Below are 12,849 nucleotides of genomic sequence, written 5' to 3'. Positions count from 1 at the left end.
GCCAGGGGTTTATTGAAATCCTGATTTTCCAGGTGCCATTGAGCAGCCTGGGGTGTCTGACCCTGGCAGCTGCTCTTGGTGGGACTGGTGGCAGCTCAGAGTGTCCACATCCCTCCTCTTCCCTTCCCTGGGATGGGGGTTTGTGTGAGGAAACAGAGGAGCTCTGGGCTCAGGGGTGTAGCAGAGTGTGGGTCTGGGATGGTCCTGAGGATCCTCTTGTGATAAAGCTGTAGGGCTGCCCATGGCACAGCTTGGGAAGGGGTGTGATCCTGGAGGGAAGGTTTGGTGCCAAGCCATGGATTTATTGATTCCTGCTGCACTACACACACAGGGACCAGCTGGCTCTTCCTCATGCCCTGGGAGCAGTCCTGGATGGACTGTGCTCCTCAGGGGTTAACTGGGCATAGCTGGGGCCAGTCTGGGAATTTAAACTGGAGCCCAAAAAGTGCTGGAGACCAAGAGGTGCTGAAGACCAAGAGGTGCTCAGCAAGTTTTCCACCCAAGCACTTGCCCCTGCTCCATGCTGCTGGGCCGATAGGGATCCTCTCCAGCCCTGGTGCTTGAATTCCTGGTTTGCATTCCCCAGTTCTCCAGGAGCACAGGTGTGGAAAGCTGCCTTGGGAGCCAGTGGCCAGCCTGTGCCGCCCTTCCCTGGAGAAGTGCCCCTGGAAGGGTGGAAGGAGATCTGTGCTGACATCAAAGGAGCCAGCAAACGATAGGCATCACCTAATTGCTGCCTCTCCCCTTCCTCCTGACTCTGGGCCTTCCCAGGCTGGGATTGTTATCTCAGGGGGTTGGGCAGCAGCAGTCCCACCCCTGGGATCTCTGGTACCCAGATAAGGTCCAGGTGGTGACGTTTAACAACCTGAAGAGTTGTTGGAATAAAATGAAATGGCATTTCATGGTCTGTTTGGGAGACAAGTGGTCTTGTGCAGCCCCCAGCCTGCAGGGGAGACTGTGTGTCCCTCAGGAGTGTGCTCAGGGAAAGGGAAGGACACCTGGAGCACCCCAGGGACCCTTCTGGGATGGGAGGTGACTCCTGTGCTGTGGCAGCTCAGGGAATTCCTGTCCTTTCTGCTGGATGGAGGTGGCTGGTCATAGAATCCCAGGATGGTTTGGGTTGGGAGGAACCTTAAAGCCTATCTCGTTCCAACCCCCTGCCATGGGCAGGGACACCTTCCAGTAGCCCAGGTTGCTCAGATCTCCATCAAACATGGCCTTGGACACTTCCAGGGATCCAGCTACAGCTTCTCTGTGCAACCTATGCCAGGGCCTCCCCACCCTCACAGGGAAGAACGTTTTCCTAATAAAAAGGGAACTGGAGCTCAGGATGGGTCCTCTCTCTCTCACCTCGCGTGGCCTCACACCCAGCCCTGCCCCCGGGTGCCCCGTGATTCACTGGTGCTTTTGGGGCCAAAACCAACATCCAGAGGAGATTTTTCTGAGTAGTTCTGTCACCAGGAGCTCCCAGGAACCAATTCCCCAACCGCAGCCCCGCCGCCGTGGTTCGCTCCGGCCTTTCCCTGCCCGCCGGTCCCTCACGGGTGTTTCCCTCTCCCCACAGAATTCCATGAACCTGCCTCCCGACAAGGCCCGGCTCCTGCGGCAGTACGACAACGAGAAGAAGTGGGAGCTCATCTGTGACCAGGTGAGGGGGCTCTGGGGGGGTTTGGGGAGCTGTTTTCACTGAGAGCACCAACTGCTTCCTCAGAGCGTCCCTGGGCTGAGAAGGGACCTCCCAGAGGACCAGTGTTGAGGAGTGGAAACACTCATTTCTTTGGCCTACTCATAATAATTCCTTTCTTTTTGCCCCTCTGATGTTACAGTCACCCTGTGTGTCCTCTGGGTGCCCAGTGCTGCTGATTTTGCCCCTGCAGTCACCTCTCAGTCGGGTCTGTCCTGACCTGTGTCGTGAGCAAATTCTCTCAATCCAGGGAGTATTTGGGTCCCCACGTCCCGAGCATTGTCCCTGCCAGCAGTAGCTGTCACCTTGAGGCACAGGAGGCTGGTGATGCAGCCTGAACTCCTGTTCACCTCCAGAGGCTGCAGACAACCTCGGATTAGGCAGCGACAGATGCTGAGGCATCTCTGTGTGGGAGCTGGGCAGGCCTGGCAGGGCACACAACAATTAACAGGTTGGCTCTGCCACGGTGCATAAACAGGAGTGGCATTGCTGGGGAAAACGGAGTGTGGAAAAGGTGGGATGTGCATTTGGGAGCCAGCAGCAAAATCGGGATCTGCCGGGAAGTGCAGCAGGAAGGGCTGATGGAAATAATTGATCCAGGGCTGGAAAAGGAGGGTGGTTCATTGGAATATAAAACACAGGAATACCAGGGTGGGAGTTTGGCAGGAGTCATGCTGGGAGGTCAGGAATATTTGGATAAATACATGTATGGGACATTTCCTATTTAGCTGAGACAGTGGTGGAGCCTCTGAAAAAATTGTAGAATCCCAGACTGGTCTGGGTGGGAAGGGACCTTAAAGCCCATCCAGTCCCACTCTCCTGCCATGGGCAGGGACACCTTCCACTAGGCCCAGTTGCTCCAACCTGGCTTGCGCACTTCCAGGGATCCAGGGGCAGCCACAGTTTCTCTCGGCAACCTGTGCCAGGGCCTCCCCACCCTCCCAGCCAGGAATTCCTTCCCAATATCCCATCCATCCCTGCCCTCTGGCAGTTTACAACCGTTGCACGGGTACCTTAAAGTAGAGCTGAATGAAGAATTACTTGCTCTTTTCTCGTGAGTTTTCTGTGCAGAGAATGTAAAGCTCGACCTATTTAAAGTTTTGGTTTAGTGAGACACTGAAAAATTGCAGGAACTACTGTGAGTGATTGTGGACTCCCCTGGATCCCTGGAAGTGTCCAAGGTCAGGTTGGACAGGGCTCGGAACAACCTGGGCTGGTGGAAGGTGTCCCTGCCCATGGCAGGGGGTGGCACTGGATGAGGTTTAAGTCCCTTCCAACCCAGACAGTTCTGGGATTCTGTAATTCCGTGATTTGTTTCCTGGGTGTTTTCAGAGCTCAGGGAAGCGTGAGCTCCGTGCTGGAGTCCGTGTGCTGCCCTTGCTCCGAGTTGGCAGCAGGACAGGCAGAAGCAGTTTGATCCCAGCCTGGATGTGCAAATTCCCACCTCGGAGCTGATCCACCCTGTGCAGCTGCTGCTGATTCACTGCCGAGCTCGGGGATGGGAGGGCTGAGCAGATGGGAAGGAAATCTGCAATCTGGAGTAATTGTGGCTCTCAGCAGCTCCTTGCACAACTCCAGTCCACCCCCGGGTTGGGATGAGGCCGCTTCCCATCGCCTGGAGAGGCAGGGAAGCGGCTCAGGGCTGATGGAACCAGCACTGCGAGGAGGAGGAGGAGGGGAGGTGACCATGTGCCACCCTTCCCATGTCCAGCCATCCAGGGGGACACTCCTGAGCAGAGAGGGGCTCTCTGGGGTCAGTCCCAGCCCCTCTAAATCAGATCATCCTGAGCAGGTGTTGGGAAAAGCACGGAAAGGCAGCATATGGGGTGTGAAATATTGATGTGTGTCCCTGGAATTCCGGGGCCAAAAGCACTGCCAGGAGCAGGGTTTGTGCACAGTGGCTGAGTTTGGTGTGGGGGCATATTTTCACTGGTATTTTTTTGTCTTGGTTTCAACCCCTACACCATTTTCACCTGGTTTTGCTTGTAAATGAATGGAACAGCTTGAGGGAAATAACTCTTTGACTCCTGTGCTGGTTTCCAGCTTATATTTGAAAGGAGACAGTACCCAGAGATTGATCTGCAGTGATATTTTCTAAATAGTCTGAAAATCAGATCCTGGATGTTTGCATGTGGAATATCTTGAGAATATTGGAGAGAGTTTGGCCCCCTAAAGGAACTTTCACTTTTGCAAAAGTGGGATTAACAAGAGTGGGGAGCTACAGGTCTCCTACTGATGCTAGTAATAATAATAATGATAAGAATAATCATAATAATCTGCCATGAGTAGGATTATGTGCTCCTTGGTGAATCACTGTAAGGGTTGCAGGGCTGGTTGTGGAGGACTCATCCCATGTGGAATTTTGTGTTCCTTTGTCTGTAAACCTTGGAAGCATCTCAGCATTGCACTGGTGTCCTCAGAGCTTGCTCCCTACCCCTGCTTAGGGGGCAAGGAGGAGGAGAAGAGCAAAGCCAGGAAACCTGTTGCCCACCCTGGAGAGGGTCAAGGCTGGTCATCTGTGGGGTTGGCATTGGGAAGGATCCAGGCAGGGAAGTGGATGCTGTTTCTTGGTATGGAAAGCCAGGAAATGGGATCCTCGAGGCCTCTTTTGGTGTCCTCGAGGCCTCTCTCCCCAGCTGGGTGCCATGAGGTGTTCCAGAGGGACAGGGATGCCGAGGGAAGAGGTTGGGAACATCTTCCAAGGTTCTTCATTGCCCTCTAATGGCAAATGGTGGCAGGGGCATCACCACGTCCTCACCTCTGCAGGCACGGGAGGGGTGTGGGGATTGAGGGGCTGGAATGAAAGGGGTGTGGTTCACACCCAGAATATCCCCACTGGGGAGCTTCAGCAGGTTCTCCAACCCCCAAAGGAGGCCGGAGCTGGTTGTTTTGGGGGCTGGTTGTTTTGGGGGCTGGTTGGTTTGGGGGGTGGTTGGTTTGAGGGCTGGTTGGCTTGGAGGGTGGTTGGCTTGGAGGGTGGTTGTTTTGGGGGCTTGGTTGGTTGGAGGGTGGTTGGTTTGGGGGCTGGTGGCCACGTGGAGCTCACGAGGTGCTGGTGGGTTTGTCCAGCAGCTCATGGGTGGGGTCCTGTGCCACCCCTCAGCTTTGCTCCAGGGGGCTCTGACCCCTCCAGGCCTCTTTTGGGGGAAATTTCACCCCAGACCAGCCCCTCTGGGTGCCCTGGGGGGGCTCCATGTGCCACGTCAGGAGTTGTTTCCATGTGTGACTGGGAAGCGTGTGGGAATGTTGGATGCACAGCCCCAGGTTAGGAGCTTGTGCTGTGCCAGTCCCTGGCTGGGTGAACCCCCAGCTCTGCCCAGGGGATCCATAGATCTCCATGGATGGTGATGGAGTGAGGAGCAGGGTTTTGTGGGAATGTTGTGCTGCCTGTTTGTCCCAAATCTCTCAGGGGAGCCCCAAACCTCCCCTCAGAGGTGTGCTGGAGGGGCCATGTTACCACGGGGTGCCACTGACCCTTGGGCAACAGAGATCCAATTTGCCAATATCCAACCAAGCATTTTCCATCTCTTTCCGAGGGCTGCATTTACACCTCTGGGTTGAGAGCCTTTTCTTAAAAAACCCAATAGTGACTCTCAGTGAATCTCCCCTGCTGTGGGGAAATACAGGGGAGAAAATAACGTGTTTTAGTGGACTCTGTTGAACTTGGAGACACTCACTGGCTTCATTTGCCTGACTCGGTGGCCCTGAGAGGAGACTTGAGGAACATCAAACACAGAGGGATAGAGTGGTTGGAGATGAGGCACAGGGGGTCCAAGGCTCGGTGTGGTGGGGCTGATCTCCAGCCTTGGAGCATCCCTCCCTCACACAGCTTGGCTGGGTCCCTTCCAGAGGTGCTGGTGGCCTGGCTTGGCAGGAAAGTCACTGTGGTGGAAATGGCTCATTCTGCCTCCTGATCAGTGCAGAGATGAGCAGCTGCTGTCGTCTCATTCCATGAGGAGACTTACACGTGCCACGTTGTCCTGCTGGTGGGCCTGGCTGGATTTCGGGGCAGGATCAAGCCACGCTCTGGCTCTGTGGGAATTATGAACCGCCTTTATGATGTGTTTGTGCCTCAGGAAGGAGAAGACACTGGTGTCCAGCCCTGCCTTGTCCATCTCCTTCCCCAGTGATCTCCATCCATGGGCTCTCTGCTCTCCCAGCAGGCGCCGACAGCGTGTGGGGTTCCGATCCCATCGGACGCTCCGTGTGCTCGCCGAGCATTTGTGAATCCTAGGAATGAAACAGCTTAGCAAGGATAACGATAATGATGATAATAACATGTGTGCTGATGCAGAAAAATGTCCTGAATGTTTTTTGGAAGCCAAGGGTTGTTGGAAAAGCCACGATTTCCTGGTTACGGAATTAATACGTTTTCCAGATCCGCGTGACCAAGGGATGCATGGAGGTCTTTGTGGGATCCTGTGGAAGAGGAAATGCAGAAATCCAGCACTTCCTCTTGGCTGCTGAAGTAATGCCCCCCCAGCCCCCATTTTTTTGAATCCATCTGGAAAGAAAGGGCTAATTCTGGATACTGGTGATAAAAGAGGCACAGGAGCGTGTTGTGCTGCTGCATTCATGCTCTTTCCCTGGATTACAGAATCATGGAATTGTTTGGGTTGGAAGGGATCTTAAAGATATCTCATTCCACCCACTGCCATGGGCAGGGACACCTTCCACTAGCCCAGGTTGCTCCAAACCTTGTCCACCCTGGCCTTGGACACTTCCAGGGATGGGGCAGCCACATCCTCGGGGATTTTCCAAGTGAAAAAGGGGCCTTTATCCTCGGGAATTAAGTTAGTTTGCTTTGTAGGTGGCTGACAAAGGCAGTGGTGAGTTACTGCTGCTCTGCCTCTCTCAGGGCTGCAGATAATGTTGGTGCTCACATGAGTCACACATGGGAGATAAAACAGGTTCCATGGGGATGGATTAACTTTGTTGTGTCTGAACGGCTCAATCCTGGCAGGACCAGGAGGAGAAGCCACCACGTCCCAGTCGTGATGTCACCCCCTGGCTTAGGCTGTTTGCTGAGCAAAGTTTGGCCACTCAGAGCTGGGGTTTAAACTTTATATGTGTGTGGTAAAACCCTCCCCGACCTCCTCCTTCAAAGAGTGTCAAAGCCTCGCCATAAAAATCGGGATTTCGAGAGCAGGTTTGGCCAGGGAGCAGCTGGGAATTGCCAGGAGTGGAGAGGGGGAGCAGACAGGAGAAAGCAATGACTTTTAGCTCTTTATTTCTGGTTTCTGAGGCACGTGGTTTTGCAGAGCAGGGCCTTGGTGTTGGCTGGGAATTGTGGTTGTGGGGACGCTCCCGGGAAGGACCATGAGAGGACTCCAACTCCACGGCATTCATGGGAAGAGGACTACCAGCCTCCAACCAGCTCCCAGCTACAGTGGGAGCTCCCAGTCAGTTTTTTGGGAGCAGGAGAGTTGTAACCAGGCACTGAGGGTGATCCAGAAGCTTCAGGAAGCCTTGGGCTGCCCTCTCTGCACAGCACCAAGCCCTGGTTCTGGCAGCTTCTTAATGAGCCTCTAATGTAAAACAGTCAAAGCTGGATAAACCCAGACAGTCATCACAGCCAGGAAAGGGCAGTTTTAAAGGCTAATCCCTCATGGCTTTCCAAACCAGAAAAAAACCCCCACCAAACAACCACTTTAAGGGGCTGTAAAAATCTTTCCAGGACTAGGAGATGTTTCCCACAAGTGGTTCTTGGTCACTTGTTAGGGAAAAGCATTGCTGGTGGCTGCTCTTTGTGGATAATGGCTTTAAAATCCTTCAGCCCAAAGGATTCCACTTCATGGGAATAAGCAGCATCTTTTTAACTGAAACTGCTGTAGAGATTATTACATAAATACATAATTACAGCCAGGTTTTAAGAAAATAAACACAAACATTGAGTATCTGCAGTCCAGACTGCAGAATGTGCTCGTTGAGTCTCCTTAAACGTTTCATTTTGAAGACTCCAACTATTAAAACTGGCAGTTGGGAAAAGCTCCTGTCACTTCAGCAGCTGATTAGTTGGGAAGAGAAATAAATCCTTAAGAGCAAAATAGCTCCTCTGGAGGATTAGACTAAACCCAGCAGGAGAGAACCCCCCAAAAAGGGAGGGGTAAATGGGAGAGGGGAGGTGGAGCCTTGGTGGGCTGGGATGCTGCTGTCAGGAGGAGCAGGGGGTTGGAAGTGGATGATCCTTCGGGTCTCTTCCAACCCAAACCCTTCTGGGATCATTCTGTGACCTTTGGCTCGGTGCTCCACCACTTGGAGATGCAAAGAACAGTATTTGGGCACGAATGCCAAGTGGCACAGTGAGAACACTTCGACCTTGGTGGGTTTTGTAGGAAATGATGGGCTTATTCAAGTGCTGCAGCGGCTCTGGAGCTCATATGGAACTGTTGAGGGGGGAAATGAGGAATGGTGGTGGTCTCTGAGGTCCAGGTACCTCCACAGCTCTTTACTGGCCAACCATGGCCCAGACTCTCATTTACAAAGTGCTTTTTTGTCTGTTTGCCAGTGGGAAGGAGCTTTAAAAGGGGTTAATGGGTGGAAAATGCTGCTAAATAACTTATATTTATGCCCAGTGTAAAACCTCGCTGTCCTGGGGGGGCTGTAAGGCTGACTCAGAACGGCCCAGCAGCGTCCTGCCAAACTGACAGAGGGGAATTTAGGTTGGATATTGGGAAGGAATTCCTGGCTGGGAGGATGGGGAGGCCCTGGGACAGGTTGGGCAGAGAAGCTGTGGCTGCCCCTGGATCCCTGGAAGTGTCCAAGGCCAGGCAGGATGGGGCTTGGAGCAAGCTGGGCTGGTGGAAGGTGTCCCTGCCCATGGCAGGGGGTGGAATGGGACGGGTTTTAAGGTCCCTTCCATCCTGGGATTCTGTGATTCCAGGAAAGGGTCTGTCTGAGCCATGGGAACCATCTGAGAGGAGGCTGGCTCCAGGAATCCGTGCTGTGGAGCCAAGAGGAAATCGTGGCCATGGACACCGTGCCGGGGGAGGATGGAGCAGGACAGGCCCTGTCGGTGTCACTGTGGCCAGAGAGGAGCTGTCAGTGAAGAACTTTGCATTTTCTGGACTGTTTTTTAGATAAAAAAAGGAAATGCCAATTCCAGAGCCGTGTTTGGCCTGTAGGTGTGAATGTGCCTGGAAAAAGAATTCGGTTGGAAAAGAGGAAAGACGAGTCTGCTCCGTGTCCTCAGAGCTCTCAACAGGGCTGAGGGACCAGGGCAGGCTCCTGTGTTCATTTTTTCCTGCTGACCACCATGAATTACTTTTTTTACAGCAAGATAAAAACAGGAAGAACTTGTGGTGTTCAGACAGTTCTGGTGACTGGGCAGAAGAGTCCTGTTCATTCTGGAATAACTTTGGGATAATGTAGTCAAGACTTCATCCTGACCTAATAAAGGGAGGGTTCAGATAACAGTTATAAAATGGGACATTTCAGGAGGAAATTGGTATGAGGTCTTTCCTCAAGGGAAGGGGGCAGAATAGTTTTAAAACTCTTCCAAGATACAAATAGTATCAGGACTTTTGGTAATGCTCTTCACAGGTTTGGACAGAGCTCACTCCTCATGGAACAGCTCGTGTTTCCCAGCAGCTTTGGTGGGATAAACTGTTCTTGCTCATAATGCTACTCTTCCTGTGATCCCAACAAGGAATGATGAGACTTTTTTCCCATGCCCATGCAATGTGGTTTTGGGCTTTTCCCAAGTGATAAAAGAGGTGTCTTGGCTTTTGTGGTGATGGTTTCAATCAAACATGGACCTGCATCCACTTTTCTATCCCTTCTCCTTCCTCTCCTGCAGAGCAGAAACCCCATAACTCCAGATGTGTGTGTTTGTTTGTGTAATTAAAATTCACAATTGTCCCTGAATATGTAACATGTATTTTTATGCATCTGATATAAAGATCCAATTTCAGACTATCAAGATACATATAAATATATTTTATTTGCATGCATATCATATGTGCATAAATTACATCCTTAGGAATATAAGGCATGTACATATCAAACTATATCCTAATTATATAGTCTTCAAATATATGTGTGTGCATGTGGTTTATATATAGAATAAGTAAATACAAAAGATGTTCTGAAGTGGCTGATGTTTATTCTTGTCTCCTTTGCAGGAAAGATTCCAAGTGAAGAATCCTCCACACACATACATCCAGAAATTAAAGGGCTATCTGGACCCAGCAGTCACCAGGAAGGTGAGGAGCATCCTGTTTCCTCTTGCTGTCCCTCATCCCTCATCCAGGATGGTCCTGGGGGTCCAGGTTCCTTCCTGCCTTTGTGTAAATCCCCTGCAAAGTCTCCCTTCCGAAAGGAACTGGGAATTTGCTGCAGTTTTCACAGCTCGGGGAGGGCAGCAGATGTTGGAAAGCAAAGGACCATCTGACACACAGCACAACTTGTTTGAACAACCTCAACTCCAATAAAAATGGGACAAATTGTCACTGAGCTGAGCTCCAGGCCTGGCTCTTGTGTGGGCAGGGATTAAAACCACTGCCTGAGGGCACTTTGCTCACCCCTGTGAAGGGGGTGTTGAGTTGGGAGTCCTTTTCCCTGGGGATTTGCAGGGCAGAGGTTCAGTGCAGCTGGCACAGTTCACCCCCTCTGGGCTGTGTTTACATGGCACAGCCTCCTCCATCCTTTTGCCTGTTATTTTATCCCAAATAGTTTGGAAATCACTTGTGGGAGACTCAGACACTTCACTCGACCTTCGTGTGTCCCTGAGTGTGGATTCTGTGCTGGGATGTGTTTGGGGCTGGTTCTGAGATTACTAAGCCCAGCTCTGGTGGGTTTGTTACAAAATCATGGAATCACAGGATTCTACAATGGTTTGGGTTGGAAGGGACCTTAAAGGTCATCCCATTCCACCCCCTGCTGTGAGCACTGGACCAGGTTGCTCCAACCTGGCCATGGACACTCCCAGGGATCCAGGGACATCCACAGCTTCTCTGGGCAACCTGTGCCAGTCCCTCACAGGGCAAATTTAGGAATATCCTCCAGGATTTTAGACTGTCAGTAAACTTTCATCCCATTTAGAAGTCCATGGCTGAACCTTTGGGATTTAACCCCGTTGGCCATCAGCTCACATCCTGTGGGACAGCTGGAAGAGCCTCTGGAAAACAACAAAAAGAGGCAGCAGAGCACATCCAATCCTGCCTTGGACTGGCTCTGCCTCGTCCTCAACAATCCCAGCTTTGTGCTGCCAGAAATAAGCCCTGCAGGAAAACACGGATCCTGACACGGGGCTTCCGTGGAGGTGCTGCTCCATCCCTGGGGTGGCAACAGGGGACATGGAGTGCCCTGTGCTCCAGCTCGTGTTTCCTAGTGCCCTGGGACAGTGCTCCTCTTGTTGGAGCCTCTGACCATGAGGAGGAGCCCATTTAGTAGGAACCCATTTAGTTGGAAACCTTTGGATTTGCCGGGGGCCGATCAGAGTTGTTTTGAGCACCCGGTGAACAAGGTCTTTGTGTTTTTCCTCCTGAGGGGTTTTGAGGTTCATGGAGTGTTTGGCTTCGCTCCCTTGAGGCCCACATTGAGGCCTTTCTTATCCTGATGCCTCTCTGAGGGTCCCATGACCAATGACAAACCCAAAGGGCCTAAAAATAACCGAGTTCCTCTTTGTGATGTTGTTCCGTGTCACCCGCAGCCTTTCCTCAGCCCGGGCTGTGGGATGGAAAGATTTACACATGGAGATGGGAGAACTCCTCTTACTGGGATTATTGCTGGGATTGAGGTGGTGTCAGTGGTTTTGCTGCTGATCCCCAGCGTGGCCAAGAGGAGGTGGCTCCAGGCTGCTGGAAGTGTGTTGTTCCAGCTCCTAATTGGGGTTGGAATGGCTCTTCCCAGGAAAACAATTGCTTTTTGGCTGAGCTGAGTTTTGGAGCAGGGAATAAAAAGATGTTGAAATGACACGGTTTTTTAAAGCAGCTGCAGTTTGGTGGCTCTTGGAGCTCGTTAAGCACCAAATTGGGTCATTAAGGGGCTGAGGGCACTTGGAGTGTTCAGCAGGAAGAGACTGAGGGGAGACCTCAGGGGTCTGCAGCTTCCTCAGGAGGAGGAGGAAACACCACCTCTGCAGCACCACCTCTGCTCTGGGGGGACCAGGGACAGCACCCAGGGAATAGCTGGAGCTGTGCCAGGGCAGGCTCAGGTTGGATCTCAGGGAAAGGTTCTTCCCTCAGAGGGTGGTTGGGCACTGCCCAGGCTCCCCAGGGCAGTGGGCACAGCCCCAAGGCTGCCAGAGCTCCAGGAGGGTTTGGACAACGCTCAGGGACAGAGGTTGGGTTGTCTGTGCAAGGCCAGGAGTTGGATGGATGATCCCTGTGGGTCCCTTCCAGCTCAGGATATTCCATGAGTCTCTGATTGCTCCCTGCTCTGGTGGCAGAGCAGCCTGGCCTTGCTGGGGGTGACAGTTCCTGCCGTGCCCTCCCAGCCCATGGACCATCTGCCTCTTTAAACATCAATATTTGACCTTCATTTCTGGGGAGGGAAGGTTTTGTATTGCTGGAGTTACAATGTGAGAGCTCTGGGGGGGAGAAGGTGCTGGGTTTGTGTGCTCTGAGCTAATCAAAGAGGTGCAGAGAAGCTGTGTCTGAGCCATGGGCAGGGACACCTTCCACCAGCCCAGCTTGCTCCAAGCCCCATCCAGCCTGGCCTTGGACACTCCCAGGGATCCAGGGGCAGCCACAGCTTCTCTGGGTAACCTGGAGCCAGGGCCTCCCCACCCTCCCAGCCAGGAATTCCTTCCCAATATCCCTTCTCATTCTTCATCCACTTTGGCTCCCATTTCCCTTGTTCAAAAATGAGGGTGTGCCAGAATTTATCCAGCTGTTTTAGCACTGTTCCACGGGCAGGGGAGAGGAAGACAATCCTTCTCCAGATGGAAGAGGAGGCGACCTCGTTGTCTCTCTCTCCACCTGGTTTTGCAGAGGAAGGAGAGGATCTGCTCTAGCCCTCAACAGAGAGTTTGATGCTGAACCAAAGCTTGTTTCATAAAGAAATGTTTATTTATCTACAGGCTTTTAATTTTCTTAATCCTGGAAACTCCAGAATGTTCCCGGGAACAGAAGTGGTTTCTCCACGCGTGTTTTTGTTGACTGCTGGAGTGTTGTTGTTGCATTCCTGGGGATTTGGAAGAGTTCTCAGTTTACCTGGGAACT

At 52.3% G+C, this 12,849-nt stretch overlaps 1 protein-coding gene across 1 annotated transcript in view; it reads left to right on the top strand.

Moving 5' to 3' along the window:
* The window catches only part of FMNL2 (formin like 2), a 70,787-nt gene that overhangs the window by 14,760 nt on the left and 43,178 nt on the right, over nucleotides 1-12,849 (top strand). The window contains exons 3-4 of the mRNA XM_029962186.1: nucleotides 1,565-1,648; nucleotides 9,808-9,888. Coding sequence (XP_029818046.1) covers nucleotides 1,565-1,648; nucleotides 9,808-9,888 — 165 coding nt within the window. The remainder of the gene's footprint in view (nucleotides 1-1,564; nucleotides 1,649-9,807; nucleotides 9,889-12,849) is intronic.

This window comes from Manacus vitellinus, unplaced genomic scaffold (assembly GCF_001715985.3).
Source record: "Manacus vitellinus isolate BGI_N305 unplaced genomic scaffold, ASM171598v3 scaffold_43_pilon, whole genome shotgun sequence".
NCBI lineage: Eukaryota > Metazoa > Chordata > Aves > Passeriformes > Pipridae > Manacus > Manacus vitellinus.
Note: the sequence above shows the minus strand (reverse complement) of the source record. Positions and strands in the feature narration are given on the sequence as shown.